This window comes from Parasteatoda tepidariorum, chromosome 11, assembly GCF_982258835.1.
Source record: "Parasteatoda tepidariorum strain Cologne lab strain chromosome 11, Ptep-v5.0, whole genome shotgun sequence".
Lineage (NCBI taxonomy): Eukaryota > Metazoa > Arthropoda > Arachnida > Araneae > Theridiidae > Parasteatoda > Parasteatoda tepidariorum.
In genome coordinates this window covers 101,766,433-101,786,204 of record NC_141765.1, presented here as the reverse complement: position 1 = coordinate 101,786,204, position 19,772 = coordinate 101,766,433, and the positions used below count along the sequence as shown (strand labels likewise).

The 19,772-nt window shown below is 26.1% G+C and overlaps 1 protein-coding gene across 19 annotated transcripts in view; it reads right to left on the bottom strand.

Moving 5' to 3' along the window:
- Positions 1-243: 243 nt before the first annotated feature.
- The window catches only part of LOC147802058 (phenazine biosynthesis-like domain-containing protein 1), a 37,972-nt gene continuing 18,443 nt past the window's right edge, over positions 244-19,772 (bottom strand). For 6 of the 19 annotated variants that reach the window (XR_015430486.1, XR_015430485.1, XR_015430488.1 and 3 more), the window contains 7 exons: positions 19,253-19,307; positions 16,877-19,131; positions 14,280-14,369; positions 8,845-8,914; positions 6,370-6,554; positions 3,834-3,896; positions 244-491 (listed from right to left, as the gene is read on the bottom strand). Coding sequence is in view for 10 of the 19 variants with exons in the window: in XM_087155203.1 (XP_087011329.1) it covers positions 457-491; positions 3,834-3,896; positions 6,370-6,448 (177 nt within the window). In the remaining 9 variants the exon portion in view is untranslated. The other 13 variants (XM_087155202.1, XM_087155201.1, XR_015430487.1 and 10 more) reach the window with 12 other exon arrangements.

The window sequence follows — 19,772 nt, the reverse complement described above, 5'->3', positions numbered from 1 at the left end:
GGCAAAGAAAAAAATCTCGATTTAAAAGATAGAAAATTAAGCACTTTTTACAAACTACGAATAAAAAAGCACCTTTAAGAGCTTTTAAAAAATGTAAATAAAAAATAAGCACCTTTAAGCAATCTTTAAAAACGCAACGCACCCTGTGTGTAAAACATCAACTTTGGAAAGTGGAGCAAAAGACAGAAGAATCTGCAAGCAAAATATGTTTTCCAACAACAAACTATTTTTTTAATACCTTAGCAGAGGAAAAATAATGTTCTTTATTTACTACTAATCACAGCACATTATTAAAATATATAATTTTAAGCATTTATTTTCAAATTGTCCCTTATTCCATTAAGTTCTTCAACTCATAATAAGTTATTAAAAAATGTAACAAGGGTAGTTAAAAGTTTATTTGCCCTTGAATCACAATAACAGCATTGCCACTGAGAAGGACTCAACAAGCTTCATTTATAAGTCACCATCCTGAGCAGAACATTGTGGAGCTATAAGAAAGAAAAGAAAAAAACATTTGAGTGAATTTATTCTATAAATCTCATCTTTTTATGCCAATTTTTTTTTCCTCCTTAACATTGTCAGGGAGAAATTTCAGTAGATTTTACAAAATAATATAAATTTCATGATAATTGTTGCACTAAATATTTTACACTTGGGGAATTTTAGGGATTTTTAAAGTCATTAAAATAGAAAAACTGCAATAGTTTCCAGTTATGATTGACATTAAACATACTTGAAATCTAATGTATTACGTTTACTCACAATTTCAAATAGTAATAGGCATTTAATTCATCAAAGATAGTTAAAAGATTTAATTTAAAAGAGAGTTCTGAATAAAAATAAACCAAACATTTTAGAACAAAAAAGGCTTTTAACTGATTTCTATGAATGAGATTCATTTCCTTATGTATTGGTAATACTTATTTAAATATTTAAGCGATAATCTGTTCAAAAATTCTATTTCAGTAGGGATTTTTTTAGGAAACTTACTCGATTTCAGGGATTTTTCTAAAATGTACAAAAACCAAGACAATTTTAATTAAACCAGTAGACCAGGAGAAACTGGCAAAATCCAGTAGAGTTGGCAGCTACGCATTAGATATCCATCTAATATTAATTTGAATTCTTATGTCAAAGAGTTTTTTCTAAAACCTTGTTATCTTTAACTTTTTTTAAATAAAAAATGAATTTTTTCGTACAAATCACAAGATAAGTTTATAGTAAACCAATTATTGTCTATTTAGTGCATAATTATTTTTATCTTACATTTAAAAATAAAATTATCATTGTTGTATTTTTACTTATAATCAACTATCATTACATATTTATTATCATTACATTAGACAATACATTATCATTACATATTTAATAATATTCTTATGTTTCATGATTCTACCTTTTAGAGTCAGATTTTAGAATATATTTTTCTACTTTTTAGAACACATATTTAGTTCTGAACTTGTTATCGGGTAAACTCGTAAGTGTCCTTTCAACTTGGAGATATCTAGAGTATACTGTATATAAATTTTAAGCTACTATTTCTTATAAAAAAAAACAATCTGAATTGCAGTTAAAAAAATAATGTAAGTGCTTGCGAACAACAACTGCTAATGTTTGATAACACGATAAGAAGTGTACCAGTTCCAGGAAAAAAAAATTTGCTTACATTTTTTTTAATAGATATTATTCAATATGTAAATGTTATGCATAGTATTTTACATTCATGTGATTATTAAAATATAAAAAGCATCAGAAATGTTTCGATTTATTGGATAAAATGTTTGTGCATGCTTTTCTGAAGCATTACATATAGAATAATATTGAGTTTAAAAAAAATTATACAAGTATTGTTATTTTTCTATTCTGCACAGGGATAATTTGGTGGTAAAAATTCAACTTAGTCCAAAAATAGATTTACAGGGTTAGTCACTCAAATCTGGAGAAAAAAAATTACTGTACTTTCCCTGTATATATTATACACAATAGATTAAGAAAAATCACACAATTATTTTGCTCTTGAGTGACCTAAATTAGGCTAACTATACTAGTTTTAAATGCTCAAAAAACTTAAAGAAATAAGGAAGAGCTTAACATACTTCAAACATATAATGCTATAGTAAATGAAATAAGTTAGTGTAGATGAAATATCATCTTTAAATATCTCATAGATTATGCATTGAGTGGTCACCACTTGTTTAAAAGACTTAAATAAGAAATATAATTCCTTGCATTTCCCCAGTTTGTGACAAAAAACTTAAAATTCTCAGCATTTTTCCCTGTGGTTTTAGGTGATTTCCAGGTTTCCCCTGTAGAGTGGAAACCCTGATTTAGAATATTATGTGAGAGTTTTGAATTATAGAAAAAAAAGCCATTCTCATAATAAAAATGTCATGCAAAGACAAGTAAAGAAACATTACTTTAGAATAATTTCTTCTAAAAGAAAAAAAAAATTTGAGCGAATTTAGGGAATTATTATGAATAATTCCCTAATGTAATAAATGTAATTTGTGTTTCGCCTTTCCTAAAAATTGACAATTGTGGCACTCAAGCTAGGATTTTGTTGTGATTTAGGTTATAAAAATGGATTAATTTAGGAAAAGTCTTGTAGCAAATAAAGAGCTATTTAATAATGACAGGGGTGATTGCAAGCCCAACTCAAAAGTCATGAAAATTTCTTGAGTAAAATCACAAATGACGCATTTCAAAAAATTAATGTCTTTATAAATTTATATTGATATTTTCTAACATGAAATTTTAAATAAATTATTTGCAGCATAATTTAAATGAATAATTATGTATAGGTTTACTTTTATCTCTGATCATATTTATCATTCTGCCAGAAAAAATATATTTACAAATGAAAGAGATGCAAAGTATAAATTCTAGTTCTAATATTTGTAAATAAAATGTACAAGAATTTTTATACACAAATTTGATCGATGATTTATTGAAACTTCTTGACCTTGAATTTCCGGATTACGGTTAACGAAAAATCCAGAATTTTTCCGAAGCACAACATCTTGGTAATTATATCTTTTCACTGCAACCAAAGTGTAGCTTTCTTCCTTTGACAAATTTAAAATAGTACAAAAAGGTCTCCTTCAATCATGGGAGATAAAAGAAAAAAACAAAATACAATAATTCATGGAAAAAAACAAAAAACCATTTTCAGTAAAATTTGAAAAATTACTCATTTGCTCAAAATATCAGGGCATGCATTGAATTGAATATTCAAATATAAAATAAATTGAAAAACCATATGAAAAATTACTTATTGTAGGGGTGCCCAAGCTTTTAAAGTAAGTGCCATTTGCATGGCAGGTAGATTAACACAGGGTTGCACGCATATTTAGTCAAGTTAATTGCAAACATAATGATTTTAATCTAAACATTATGAAGCACTAAATAGTTTTATCAATAAACTTAATAACATATTTGCAGAAAATTAAATACTTTTAACTATTTTAATTTATTTAAAACTAAAAAAAACTAATACTTTTTTTAAAAAACTTTTTCCATTTTTCACAAAAATTTATTTGTTAAATATATATGCATACATAAATATTGGAAGGGGAAATATAACCAAACAGAAGCTTAAAGAATGATAGATCAAAAAATATATGCATTTTTATAGAGTAATATAAATTTGAATTAAATATTTTAATTAAAGAAAATTCATAAAGTTTCAGCAAAAAACAAATCAAAAGAATTTTTTTTATTGCGTTCGGAAGCTCCTGCGGGCCGCACATCAACAGTCAGCGGACCACAGGTGGTGCACCCCAATAATTAGAATAAAGAAAAAGAATTATATGAATACACATTTTACATACCACAATAAGAATTCTGCTGTAGAGTTTTAGACCAATATGGAGCAAGCACTGAATGAGCAGAGCCTGAAAAGTAATTTAATTTTAATAAAAGGCTAAAACATTTGATAAAAACTTGAAAATATGATTAAAATTTTTATTTATTTTTAACTAAAACAAGTATTACCACATTTAAATTAATCTGAACTTGAACTGGAGACAACATATAAGCAACGGAGTTTTCAATTATAGAAGGAAAAAATTTAAAAATCTTTAACATTTCAATTTATTGTCAACAATTTAAGATTAAAAGAAAGATATCTTTAATTGAAAAAATTACAACCAGGGCTCAAAACTAATGAGTGCCCGCGATTGCTAAATTTTTAATCAGACCATCATAGAATAAATAATCCATGGCCTCCCTGACCAGCAATCATTGTTAACAAATGGTTAACTGTTAACTAAAACGTTATATGATTTTAAATAATAAAAAATAGCATATAGCACAAAATAGAATATTTCTTCATAATTAGGAATGAAGTTTCATTTGACAATTTCATATTCTATTATAGCCCATATTCTACATTATATTATTATCCAAATTGTCCATAATCTATTCTCCATTAATTTTTCTATTCTCCATATTCTATGCTTTTATATTCTCTGTACTTATATTTCATTTAACATTCACACTATTAACTTAAAATAAAAATTCAAATAGAGACAAGCAAATAGACCATTGAAACTGTGTATGAATTAGGTAGTAATATATTTCAGTTATTTGTTCATTGTACAAGTGATTATATTTTCTTTATTTCTAACCATGATTACAATAAAGTATCAATCAGAACAAGTTGGAACTGCAGCCAACTCTAGAAAAATGGATTTTTCAATTATAAAGTGAATAAAAGTAAAAATTATTATTCTAAAAGAAAATAAAGCTTCAGGGTTAAAAAAAAAAGATTTAACGAAACTAAAATCATGCGTCTTTTTTAAAAGAAAACTAATTACTATTTGCCTTTCAGTTAATATTATTTTTCCAGCAACACCATTTTCATTCTTTAGTGATAAAACATACCAAATATGCAGAAAAGAAGTATGTATACATATTTCACAACAAAATATCTCAATAAATTTTTAGCAAGCTGAGATGGCTTAGGGGATAGAGCGTTCGCCTTCCAATGAAGTAAACCGGGATCAAATCCTGGCAATGGCTGGTCGATATAAATTCCGCATTTGGCTTGCACCGAGCACAATGCTAACGCAAAATATATGAGTGGTAGATGGATCATGGGATAGAGTCCCCTTGCCGTCAGGTTAAACGTGGGAGGTTTTACTCTCCATGTAACGCATATAAGGGTGAGTCCCATCAAAAAGTCTTCCAGAAAGGCACATTTGTCGCAATATTTGATTCAGGAGTTCCCTTGTTTTCTGGGTTGGGTTCAAAATTACAAAGCTACGGAGTTGAACATTAGTAGTCATAAACCCAAAATTGGAAAGGCTGTTCAACAAGGGTTATAAAAAAAATTTCAGAAAAAAAATTATTACTCTTAAATTTATGATGAAAAGATAAATTCTCATATAAAAGATCAAGCAAATAAATAAAATATTAAAAATTCTTATCCTTTAAATAACCAGAGCTCAGATCCTTCACTTCAAAAAGAATTCTTTTTAATACTTGTCATCTGCATATTTTTAACATTTACACTTGTATTATTTCAAAAAAGGAATTTGGAAAAATCAACTACACTGGGTTAAGCTTAAACAGCATTGCATACTCATAGAAAAACGAAACAATCAAAGCACTTAAAAAAAGGAAATGAAAAAACATTTTAATAGCTTCTGTGACTACTCATTTTATAGTAAGTCGTAATAGAAGCAATAATATATATTACACAATTAAAAATAACAATAACCTGAAAATGAAAACAACGGGCCTTGGCAGCAAAAATTAACGAAAAATTTAATAATTTACGCTATTAGAGAAAAAACCAACCTTATATGATGGCCTCTCATCAAGTCTCTTACTTTCTCAAACATTTAATTCAGTGTGTTGTGACTAACTCATTACACAATTAAAAATTGTTAAAGTATTAAAGGTGACATGTTTTGAGCACTCAAAACATAGTCACCCATTCTCAAGACCTACCAGACTAAATAAGGAAACCAAAAAAAATTTTTAAAGGAATAAATGCTAAGTGTCCACAAAAAATTCAAAAATAAAAGTGAAAGACAAAAAAAAAAAAAAAAAATTACGATTGACAAGAGACATAACAGAGATGGGACTTTACCTGATTTATCTAAAGGCTGGTGACAAGAGTACTAAAACGATTTAAATTTTTCTTATTTCATATTTAAAGGTCATAATTTTTTTTGTTTTTCATTATGAAATATATTTTTTAGCTTCTGTCTCTTGCGATTATTTATTTTAAAAGAAAAATAGATCAACTGAGGCCTGGCTATATACCATCGAAAAAGCAAAAATTTCAAAATATCAACTTTTTATTTCATTTTACACAATTATAAATTTAACATCAAATAATTAAGATAAGATAAATACCAGTAACTGGGTCCTCAGCTACTCCCAACCAGTAGTGCAAAGTAACGGGATATAAAGTCACACTGATTTCCAGCATCATCTTTGCAATCGAATTTGTCTCTTGCTAGTCACTATCACGCCAACTACCTCTGAAGATGTAGATAATAATTCATTTTCATTTTTGTTTGAATGATTCAAACTCTTGCCTGAAAATTTAAGTAGAACAGTAAATTATAACAGAATCATAAAAACTTACAGAAAATATCAAAATAAGTATTTTCAGAATGTTTTTTTCTGAATTTGTAGAACATTAGTAAATTGTAATTTTTCTTAAGATTCTATGAAAATTGCTTAAATAGAACTACTTTTTAAAAATATTGATATCAAAATTTTTACTTCAATAATTTGATCCCTATTTTATTTTTCTTGAAAAAATAGATTAATATGGTACAAAAAAATTCATACCACATAATTAAAAAAATTTTCATCTACAATTAAATAAGAAAAAATAATAGATTAAAAATATTTTTTTGCATGGAATTATGTTTGAGTAAACAGGTTTTAGGAGTAGGTGCAATTTTTTTTAAAAATTTTCCTAAGTATTTTTGAAAATATGATTAAAAACACAAAAAGTGAAATTAACATTAAAGAGTCGAAACTTTGGAACGCTCTCCTGATCAAATTATGGGGACCATATTTTCCAGAGAGGGTTGCCACTCAAATCAGGAAATAAAAATTTCCTGTGTTTTCCCTGTACATATACACAATATATTAAGAGGAAACACAATTACTGTGCTCTTGTGTGAGCTATATTAGGCGAACCACATTTATCAGTTTTAATGGCTGGAAAAACAGCTGAGCATACTTAAATAATGCTTTAGTAAATGAAATAGTTTAGTATAGCTGAAATATCATGGTTAAATATCCCACACATTACGCTTTGAGTGGTCACTATTTTTTAATAGATAAAAATAAGAAACAAAATTCCTCATATTTTCCCAGTTTGTAAAGAAAAAAGAAAAATCCCCTGTTATTTTAGGTGATTCTTAAATTTCCTGTATTTTCCAGGTTTTCCCTGTTCTTACTGTGGAGTGGCAACCCTGCCAGATTGCAGCTACCCCCCTATATTTGGAAGGTTAAGAATGAAAAGATGCACAAAAACATATATGTTAATGCAGAGAAAATACATATTTCTGTTTAATTTCTCAACTTAATTAATGATTAGCACTTAATAATTAGCATATTTGAGGTCACCATTTAGATAGACACTTAAAAAATGAAAATTTGATCATTAGAACGAAAGTTATTTAGCGTGATATCTTTTTTTGCGCACTGTACACAGAAGATATTTAAAAGATGGTAATTTTAATGCACAAAAGTAACATTCACAAAATTTAAAGAGATATAAAAATTTTTATACAATATTTTTTTCTTATGAACACAGAAAAGAATATAGATATTGAAAAAATTATATAATTACTTCCTTTTCATATTTCATGAGTCGCCACGGCATTAAAAGAAAGAGAGAAAGAAAAAAAGGATTTTAAAAGCTGTGAAATGAACCGATTCCCTTTAAGAAGGGGTTAATTAAATGTATGTTGTGTGATTCAAGTATTGCAATAAATAATATTCATGGATGCCACTCTGAAAAACTTTCAAGACTGAACTTATTTTTTGACCAATTAACACAGTCTGTTATTGAACAGAATATTTAAAAACGCCTTCACTTATCATGAGAGTGGTCGATTTATTATATCATTGAGTTGATTATTTTTCCTTCTCTATTTTATTGATTTAATTTTTAAAGCAAACATACCAAAAATAACAGCTACACTTTTTATATCTCTTCACGCCAAGTGCTAAATTTCTGACTCTTTCCTGGAGCCATTCATACCTCTATTTTTCACTGCATCATTAAAGTTGCTCCCAGATAATGTATTAAAAAATCATTTTAATTTAACTAAGCATCTCAAAATATCGAGAAAAACAATTTAAACTCAAGCAGATCCTGATTTAACAATGCAAATTTTATTTACACAAGTTCAGTCAATAACACTCAATATAAAAATAACACTATTCTACAAAAAAAAAAGTAATTTTTTAAAATATATTTTAACTGAAAATAGTTTTCAAATTTTCGTTAAAAAAAAATTTTTTTTTTGAAAACTTTAATTCAAGAAAAAAACAAAATGGAAATATATATTAAATGGGGGACTGAATTCAATCCTCATTACGAGAATAAGAGTTTTAACAAAATTTAAATTTCAGATTAGCAGAATCCCGATAAATTTTAGACAGAATATTAATTATTGATTTGCGGAAGTTCGTGATTAAACGGAAAATCACATGCATCATTAAATATAAAACTGTACAAGCAAAATAAACTGTTTACAAAACCAATTAAAAAAATAACAGCAATAAAGGCAATACTTTAAAATAAATATAATTAATAACATAATGGAGTAGTAATTAAACAATACTTATTAATTTCATTACACATTCTAATCAATAGTTTTTAAGATTCCAATAAAACAACATCTTCAACTGGTAATGAGCCGACAACAGCCTGAAAATGAAATAAAATTAATATAAATAATTCAATACAATTCATAGAGCAATTCATGACCAAATTAAATAAATGTTTGAATTACATTAACTAATTTATCAAACTTCCCTTTCACCTAAAATAAACAATAATAAAAATTTATAACATTAAAAAATGTCAAAACCATTTAAAGAAAATATTTTGACATAATAATATGTAATTTCATACCTGCTAACATTGGAGAAATAAAATAACGGAGATTTTACTAGAGACATTTTTTAGGCTACGCATAAAGTTTTGATACATCATGCATAATTTGGTAAGTCAGAAAGAGAAATTTAAAATTGGAAATAAGATAAGCACTTATATTTAGCGAAGTAAAAAATATGTAAATCTTGATCAAATTCTAAAGGAGATCTCTAAAGAAAGCAATCTAAATCTAAAGAATATAAATTAAGAAGAATCTCTTAATCTAAATACTTTTTTTAAACTACTATTTACAATTACTTAAAACTATTTTATAACCATTGTTAATGAGCCAATCCAATTTTGGGTTTACAGCTACTAATGTTCAACTCTGTAGCCTTGTAAATTTGAACTTATTTCAGAAGACAAGGGAATTCCTGGATCAATCAAGTATAGGGAGAAATTAGCCTTCATTGAGTATTTTCTGTTGGAACTAGCCTGCATTTGCATTACATGGAGAGAAAAAATATGAAAACTACCCACCGTTAGTCTGATTGCAAGGGGTACTTAAATTATTAACTCATAACATAGCGCATGACTGGCAATAGCACTATCTGTTAAGGAAGAAGAGAAGTATCTTTGCCATCAGTGGATATTTCATTGCCAATTTTTTTTTAATTTCTTCAACCAATACGGAGAAATTTGAGAATATAGATGTAAACAGGAGATAGTCGAAAAATACAGGAGTCTTCGTAAAAAAAAAACACAGGATACTTGGCAGGTATGTAATTTTATATTCCTTTTTAAATCCATTCTTTTAATTTATACAAAAAAAGTAATGTTAATATTCATATAAAAAGATTAAAACTACAACAAAATATCCTGCAGTTTTAGTAGAAATCATATTAAATCTATACACAATATAGAATTGAGAATAGAATTGAAAAAATGTACTGTAGTGCTTTTTTTTGTAGCCAGAGGAAACATTTCTATGCGTTTCACATTCCAATCAAAGTAAAATTTACAGTAATGCAACATTTTCAAAAATTACTACACAATAATTTTTTGAAAATTTTGCATTTTTTTTAATTTGATTATACAAGTATCAAAATTAACAAAACAATTGAAAATTATTTTTAAAATTTTAACCAAAGTCATTAGACTTAAAAATAATTATTAATGAAATCTAACAGGCTTACCTGGAATAAAAATTAGAATAAATATAATAAATAAAACAAATAAGATATTTCCCTAAATATTTCAGTAACTATTTTTAGACTATGTGATATTTTAAATTTCCACCTGGTTACATTAAAAATTACATTACAAGAAAAAAATTACACATAAGCAATTTTTTCACATTGAGTAAGTATTTTTCACAATAATTTTTAGCATTAAAAATTTATGATATTTATATGGTTAAAAACAAAAAAAAGTTTTACTTATATGACTTATAACTTTGTACTTACAGGAAAGATATTTTCCCCATTAACTTTAATAGAAATATATTTCAATTCTTATAGTTATTTAAACTTTAAAAAAAAAGGAAAAAAAAATTTATGTTTTATTTTTAAACATAAAAATCTTATAAAGCACTTTAGGAAATGGAAAAGTTATACAAAACATATTTCAATTTTAAATTTAATAAAATTAAAATATTTTTTACAAATTAAAATAATATATTTTTACAAATTAAAATAACACATTTAACTTCCTTCATTTAAAGCCTGCACATTTATATATAAAACATGTACAAAATATTTATTATATATGCTCTTCCCTTAAAAAAATTTTTATAGAAATTTGCACAATTTTGCTAAAGACAGAAAGGTACGCATGACACACACTAAAATGGCACTTAAAATCAAGAAGACTCTCTAAAAATAGAGGAAAAGTGGTTTAATTTATTTTCATCCATGATATGAAAATAAATGAAAACTAGTCAGTAGACTAGTTTAAAAAGAATAACTTATTGACGTAAAATTATATGTAGGCAAATCAATTCATATCTTGTTATTATTTAGGCATTTAGCTTTCAAAATACCACTAAGAGTTTCAAATTATATAATTTCTGATTTGTCATCTATGGGAATAAAATATAAAACTAAAAATCGCAAAATAAATGAATACACTATTAACAGCAACAAACAAAAAAACACTTTACATTTTTAACCTATGACAAAAGTTTAAACTTTATTATAAATTTTAGTCAAATTAAATACAAAACCAAATTTCAATTTGATATATTAATGAAATGGAATCTTGGTTGTCTGAGTCCTAATTATCCACAAAGAAGGTAAGTGGCAAGGCATAATACCCAACATTTCTAAATAAATAATGTGCAAGATTTTCATACAACAAAAAGAAAACTATTTAAAAAAAAAAATCTAAACATATTTTAATATTAAGCATAGATAACTTTTATTCAGGCAATAAAAACATTTTTAGTAAGTTGTTCATTCTTAGATATAAAAAGTTTTCTTTCAATTAAAAAAGACTTTTTAACAAATATTCCTTTTTTAGAGATTTTTTTTTTAAAAATAGGGAGACATCTAAACTTTTCAATAGTTCAGGAGAGAATAAAAAATAGGGTAAGCCTGCACCAATAGGAGCTCATTCCCCTTTGTAGATTGACTTTACGTATCATCATAATTATATTGTATCAACATAATTATAATTTTGATTCCCAATTAAGCTTTCTCACTCAATAGTGTAATATATAAATAAAATAAAATAAGTAAAATGAAAAATAATAATCAGTAATGGATAAATAGATTTATAAATAAATAAATGATAATAACCTAATACTTTTAATCCTTAGCTATAAAATAAAAGAGCAATTTTTCAATTAAGTCATCAAAAAAAATTGTAAAAAATATTAAATTGCTAAAAACATTGAACAAATAATCAGTATTTAATTGAAATTAAAACATATTCAGTCAAGAAACTTTCTTAAAAATAGAAGGAAGGGAAAAAAATGAAAATGCAATATGTAAAGATCTTTTATTTATAAAAAAAAGAAAGAAAAATAATCATAAACAAGATGGATAAATAGAAAAATATTAATTAAGATGATAAAATTTTGAAATTAATAAAAAAATTTTATAAGTTAATTGAAATTAAACAAAAATTATAATGAGCTAAATTTTAAAAAAAATTATAATAAAAGAAAGATTTATTAATGTCATCAAATTAACTGATATAAAACAAAATTGATGACTATAACAAAGGAAAGAAAATAAGAAAATAAAAGATCAATTTATAAATCAAATTAAATAAAAACGACACTTATAAATTGCCAAACAGAATTGTTTGTTAAAAGAAGCGCTTTCCTAAATATTAAAACCTGGGACAAAGCAAGATATGATGAGATCAATTCTTAATCTTAAAATTCACGAATAAATAGAACTAATTTATTGATTGCGAAGGGAAAAACATTGGGGTAAAGTATTACCACAAAAAAGAGAAAGCTGCCATCTGCTTCATGTCTCTTCTAAACAATAAATAATGCTCTTCTCTTCTTAATAATAAAGTATGCTGATGCATAAACAATATTCTGCTTTCATTTTTTTATAAAAGCAAATGAATTTTAAAGAAAGCAAATGCAATAAAATAAGCATACATTGCCAACATTGGAGAAATAAAGTAATGGAGATTTTACTAGCAACATTATTCAGACTATGTGCATAGTTTTGATACATCAATCATAAACATGTAAGTGAAAAAGAGAATTGGAAATGATATAATCACCTACATTTAATGCAATAAAAATATGTACATAAATCTCAGACTAAAGAAGATTTTTTAAACCATTATTTCTTATACAATAAGAGCTCAATATCAAAATAGTTTTCATAATTTTTAATAAGCATTATTTTACAGAATTTTTACATGTTTATATTTCGAACATAAGTAGCTAATTTGCTCGGACTAGGAAATTTTAATTAAAGTTCTGTTCATAACAGTTACCAGAAAAATTAGTTTTTATAAAAAGCAAGCTTACAAGCTTTTTATCAGAAAGTGATAAGTGAAACAGGGAAAATGTCCCTAACATAACATCCCTAACATAATATCTGTAATATTTTGGAACTGTTTTCATACAGTTCGTTTCCTAGTTGCCTAATTTTCATACACAATTAATAATTCTGAAAACCGAAATATCAATTTTTTGTTGACGATCAGTAACAATACAATGCAAACACAAACAAAGTTGTAACAAGATTCCCATAAGTAAATAACACATTCGTTATCAGATAAAAAACAATTCACTGAATAAACAACTCGCATCAGCATTCTCCCAACATACGGTTTAACGAGTGAAGCAGTGCAAGAACTGAAAAACTGGCTATAGCGCCATTTGCTGAGGAGTAAGAGAAGTGATTTTACGATTGGTGGATATTAATTGCTAAATTTTTTTAAAAATTTCTTCAAAAAATACAGAGAAATTTTACTATATACGGGTGAACGTGAAATAGTCATAAAATACAGGGAGTTTTCATTAAAAAAAAACAGGAGACTTGACAGGTATGAATAAGCATTAAAGATGCTAAAAACCTTTTTTTTTGTAATAATAATGTATTGTCTAAAATAATAAAACAATAATTTGTTACAATGAATAAAGGAAATTAAGAAACAAAAGTGGAATGAAAAAAAATACTTTTAAGACAAAAATTTTAAGTTCCCTAACTCAGACATCCATTCGACAACATTCCAGAAACGCTTAAGAATAATAGAATCTCAAGCACACATCTAATGAAGATGGGACCATAAAAATCAACAACAATTTTTCTAATCAACAGAAGAGTGAAATTCTGTAATTTGATAAAGTGTCAAATTCTCTGAGAATTCCTAGATTTAGGGTAAAATTAAATTTTTCAAATTGCGTTTTCCCGATATTCTCAGTACGTACGAACACTGATATTTCTATAAGAAAAAACGCATTTTAAAAAAACAAATATATATACATATATATAAATAAATATACATACATATATATTTGCAATTACATAAACTATATATAAATTTAAACATGAATAATTTAATAATTTGTCTTAAAATTTGACCAATATAAATACATTCAGCAATCCACAGCTGATGGTTAGTAACTGATAGCAGGATATAATCAAGTTAAACTATCACATTATATAAAAAAAAGAAATAATTAAACAAATAAATAAAAATAAGATAGAAATTGACATACTTAAAGCAAAGAATAAGACAGCTGAAGATGCATGCCCACAAAGGTTAACTTCACAGGTTGGAGTAAACCATTCCAGACCCAACTTATCTCCTAAAGAGAAAAAAATTAATTAATTAAAGAATAAATAATATGAATTTAGCATTTTTTAAAATTTAAATATCATTATAAATTACCATTTAGCATAGGCACTTCTATTAATATGTCTAAAAATAAAATCTATTTATGCAAGGAATAATGTGCACTACAGTGATTTAGATGATTTATAACCCAGCATTGAACAGCCAACCCAATTTTTTGGGTTTATGACTACTAATGTTCAACTCTGAAGCCTTGTAATTTTGAACTCAATCCAGAAGACAAGGAAACTCCTGGATCAAGTATTGGAAATAATTTGCCTTTGTGGAGGACTTTTTGGTGGAACTAACCCGTATTTGTGTTAGAAGGAGAGGAAAACAACGAAAACCACCCACGGTTAGCCTAACGGCAAGGGAACTCTTAACCCTTTGCTGTCTACCACAGAGGATATTTTACATCAGTACTGTGGTTGGTGCGCAGAATTTGTATCAACCAGCCGATGCTGGAAGGCAAACATTCCATCCCCTGAGCCATCACGGCTCACACTACATTTATTAAACATGCATATAAAATTGTTTTAACGAGTTAATCAGTACTATTAAACCTTCATATTTATTTTAACAGTTTATTATATGTTATTTTATTTTGACTTTATTCTGTAATCAGGGTTTAAAATTTAAAGAAGTTGATTACTCTAGTATTATACTCACTAGTTTAACTCAGACCCTTGAAAGCCCGAGTCTGGCTCCGGATGGTTAATCATTAATATTAAAATTCAGGTAATTTCTATATTTTGTTGGAATGTTAAATATAAGCTTCATACACAGAAAATTGCATTATTGTGATTATTGCATAGCTTATAGAAAGCTAATTTGGCAAACAAAATAATAAAACTGTAACTGAAATATCCAAAAATGAACAGCATCAGTTTTAAAATTAAATTCTTATAAAATGATAATTATTTAAATTGGTTTGGGTTAAATAATTTATCAAAGATACACATAATATATATTATAATAAAATATAAAAATTAAAGAAAAAAAACATAAAATTATAAGTGATGTTGAAGATTTCTATTATATTCAAAAAGGATATTTATGCAAAATTACACTAAAGATTTCTGCAATATTAGATACTTAAGTTACTTTAGAAATATGGGCATATCCCATGCAGAAATTATTTATTTTGTACTCAAATTATTTGAATCACTAAAATTATTAGTTCAGTTTTGATAATGTATAAGTAGAGTGGGATGTATACATTCAATTATTTTTGATAAAGATGTAAAACATTTCAATTGTATAAAATCTTGCTCTATAGAAGATATTTTTCAAACTTTTGAGTAAATTCCGTATCAAAAACAAAGTTTTCTTAAATATGGAATTATGAATACAGTAAAAGCTTTAACGAGTATGGCATATTAAGAGAAATCTGCTACTGCGACAATTTTCAAGTGATCCTCAAAATAGTGATATTAAAAGTACAAAAATTATATATTTATAAGGAGTTAAAAATGTCTAGCATTCAATTATTGTGAAGAAGTTTTATTAATAAAAAGTAGTGAAATATTCATATCAATTCACCTTACTTAATTCCCACAGCCTTAAACTTCCACTTTAGGAAACAATAAGTTTTCTACGTATAGGAAAATCTACTGCACAATATACACAATATATATATATATATATACTTCAAAAAAAAATCATTAAATCTAAAAAATCTATTTTCCCTATTTGTCTAATATTTATGCAACCATCTACTAAAAACTTCATAAAATAATAATAATATATAAAAAATACCAATGACACGCTTTGATTACATAAATGTGGGTAACAGTAAAGGTTAGCATAAGGACAGAAAAAAAAAGAGCCTAAAACTGAGGAGCTATTTTCTCTTGCATGTTATGTGTTCATTCATTTGATCATTTCTCATCAAATTTATTTGTAGAGATAAACACAGAATTTATGAATTTAGTCATAGAATTTATTACTTATACTCGCATAAGTTCAAGTTTAAGACCAATTCTTTACATTAAGTAAAACTCCGAAAATAATAAAATTCAAACCATCAATCAAATTAGTTTAAGGCAATAAGCTAAATGAATTTCCTTTAATAAATCAGCATTAATTCCAAAAATATTTTAGCATAACATTATATAATTAACCCTATATAATTTTCCTCAAATTAATAGTATTTCCATAAATATTTAAAAAGAAATTTTTTTATATAACTTTAATTAACACTGATTATAAAAATTCATTTTATTTATATTACTTTGTAATCAATGAAAACTTAAGGTATCAGAATGTAACAGCTGTAAAAAAAATTCTAGTAGAAAGAGTTGTACTTAATGATACTAATGGGTAAAATAATGGACAATTTAATAATGGATAAAATATGTTAGTAAGAGCAAAATGAAAAGTTCATGAAATAAGCCCATATATTATTACAATCTGTTTAGGAATAATAGGAAATAAATTAGGTAAGAATATTTCTAGGTTCATTATTTATTTTTTTTTTACTTGTTATGATGATCATCTTTACTGCTGTTTTTCCTCAGATCTCAGTAATCAACTTCGTTTTCTTCTGAAATGAATATAAACTTCCTTTCACTGTTTCTGTCAGCAAGTACTGACGATCCGAATTATAAACCACTGGTTTATTGGTTCTGGCTCCAGCCCCCGTCTATAATATTTCAAAACATAAAACACAATTCAATTTAAAAACAAACCAACATTATTTCTACGTTTCTCATTTGCATGCTATGGTTACAACCATTGAAATGAAAACTTGGAGGCCTTGATTTGTAAAGGAAAGGAGGAAAATAGAGACAGTGATTAACTAAACAATTAAACTTAACAAATTTATTAAAGAAAGAAAATAAGTATAACAGCGACATTAATAGCACAGAGCTGCCTACATGCAGCGTTGCAGACCAAAGACTGACTGAAATAGATAGTTCTAAAAAAATAGACAGTTAGTTAAGAATTTAGGGACTTTTCCCTTAATATGAAAAAAGTACGCTTACTTGTTTTACCCTTATCACATCCCCCACCCCACTTTGCATCGCTGTCAGAGAATCAAGAGTCCTTCAAGTTCAACTTTGGAAGTTCTCCCATGAACTACTTTTCATTGTTTCTGCAGCGCCACTAATATTCTACATGTATATAGTTCATTTCATTTATTAATTTTATTTAATAAATGTATAATAAAAACAAAACAGTTTGCTTCATATTATATACAACGCACATAATTTTTAAATTAATTTGCTAACAGAAATGAAATGGAGAATATCGGCTAGAAAATAAAACTGGGAAAGTTTGGTACCATTAAAACTCACTCAGTATTAGAAACTCTAGTACAACTGGTTCCAACGCAATTCAAACAATCACACAATTAACTTATTATTTTAACTGTGTCAACATTGGAATGGATAAAACAAAACTGAATGAGTTTCTCATATACATAATAAATTTTTTTTATAACTTTCATTAATTTAAAAATATGTTACTAGATAATACTACTTTTTTAATACATATCTTATCGTGTTTAAACCATTTTTTTTTCATAAATAAATATTTCTGATAGATATTTTTTTTTAAACAATAGTACAACTTTTTAAATAATGTATAAATTTTAACACTTAAAAAAATACAAAATGCAGTAAGAATATTTCATTACACATGCTTTTAATCCATAACTAATTAACAACATGCTATTTACATACATATGCATTTTTAAAAAAAAAAGTTAATCAATTGTATTTCAGAAAAGTTCATTAGTTTTCTTTTTTTATTATTATTTTATCATTGAAAAGTGACTGATGCAGACTGAGTACTGTGAAACACTTTGAAAATATATTTTGGAAATTACAAAATATTTACAATTGTGAATCTAGATATTTTTTTGCCAATAGTGATATCTCTAAACATCTTCAATGAAATTGAAGATATATAGAGATCATGATATACAGATTTGTGTAAAAAGATTTCTTGTGTCTTGAAGAATCATTATATATTTTTTCACACAAAATACCTATATATAAGTATAACTCAAGGAGTTTACTTTTGCAGCTTTTATCTTTTTTTCTGTTTTTCACAAAATCAAAGCCAAAAAAAATTTTATACGGCACAATACATGACATAATAGGAAACATTTTGGAGTAGTTAGGGGCTTTTCCTTGTTATTCAAAGTAAACCAAAAATGAGTTTAATATTCTGACAATATTAAAATTCTAACAGCATTAAGATTTTATATACACTACATACACGCAGATAATTTTCTCTTAGATAGAAAAACCAAAAAATTTACTTTGTCTAATAAAGTGGTATTTTAAATCTTTTACTTCAAAAATTTACCCGAATGCTTGATAAAATAAAAATCACAGTTAAAACATTTACTAAAACTCAACTGAATGAAAATGTAACATAGTATTTGTAGTAATATTTTTAAAAAAATTGCAAAAATGCAAACTTTTTTGATATTGTTAAAAAAAAATTCAAAAATTTGTAAGACTTGAATATATTCTATGAGCATAGAAGATTTTCTCAAAAGTTGGGAATCCACCAATCTCTTCATGAAAGCTGACAGCTATGCATTTTAATTCTTTATTTTTTTTTTATCTAAAGCTATTACGAAACATACAATGACTATTACTTTACCTTCATAGATATCAGAATAGGATTTTTGTTTTTTTTTTCATTCAGCCATTCTTTAGCTGTAAGTGATGGAGTATGTGCAATAGTGTCAGGAACAAATCTTCTTGAAATTGTTCAGACTAATTAAAAATAAGTTTTGAATATAATATATAAGTAAAAATATAAAACCAGTTACAATATATTTTTGATAATACTTGATGAATAAAATCAAGAAATACCATCAAGACAAGCGACAATTACCTGATATAAGACATCATGACACGAATACATTGCCAGGCAGAAGGTAAAACAGTAACTAGAATCAAAAAAAGAATTCTCTGTTCTAAAGTAGAACTTAAAAGAATTTCCAAGGGCAGTCACAAAGTTAGATGTAAATATGTTGATAAAAATATATTTTATTCCTTTGTGTTTATCATTTCTCACATGAATGAAAAAGGTAAAAATATCAGTTTCTTCATATGAAAAAAAAAAAATACAGTCAAACCTCATTAATGCGAAATCACTTAGCGTGAACTATCGTTTTACATGAAATATATGTTCGGTCCCGGGAGTCAGCAATCAATTATTACTGTATTTTACATATTTAAAATGAAAATTTCGAGCTGACATGAAAGTTCACAACATAGATAAGAAGCATGTGCATAATGTGTCAATTACTCAGAATGTATCGGATAAGATGAAATCTGGTTAACATAAATAATTATGATACTCCCGCCAATTTTGAGTGAAAGAGGTTCGACTGTATTAAAAAAAAGATTTG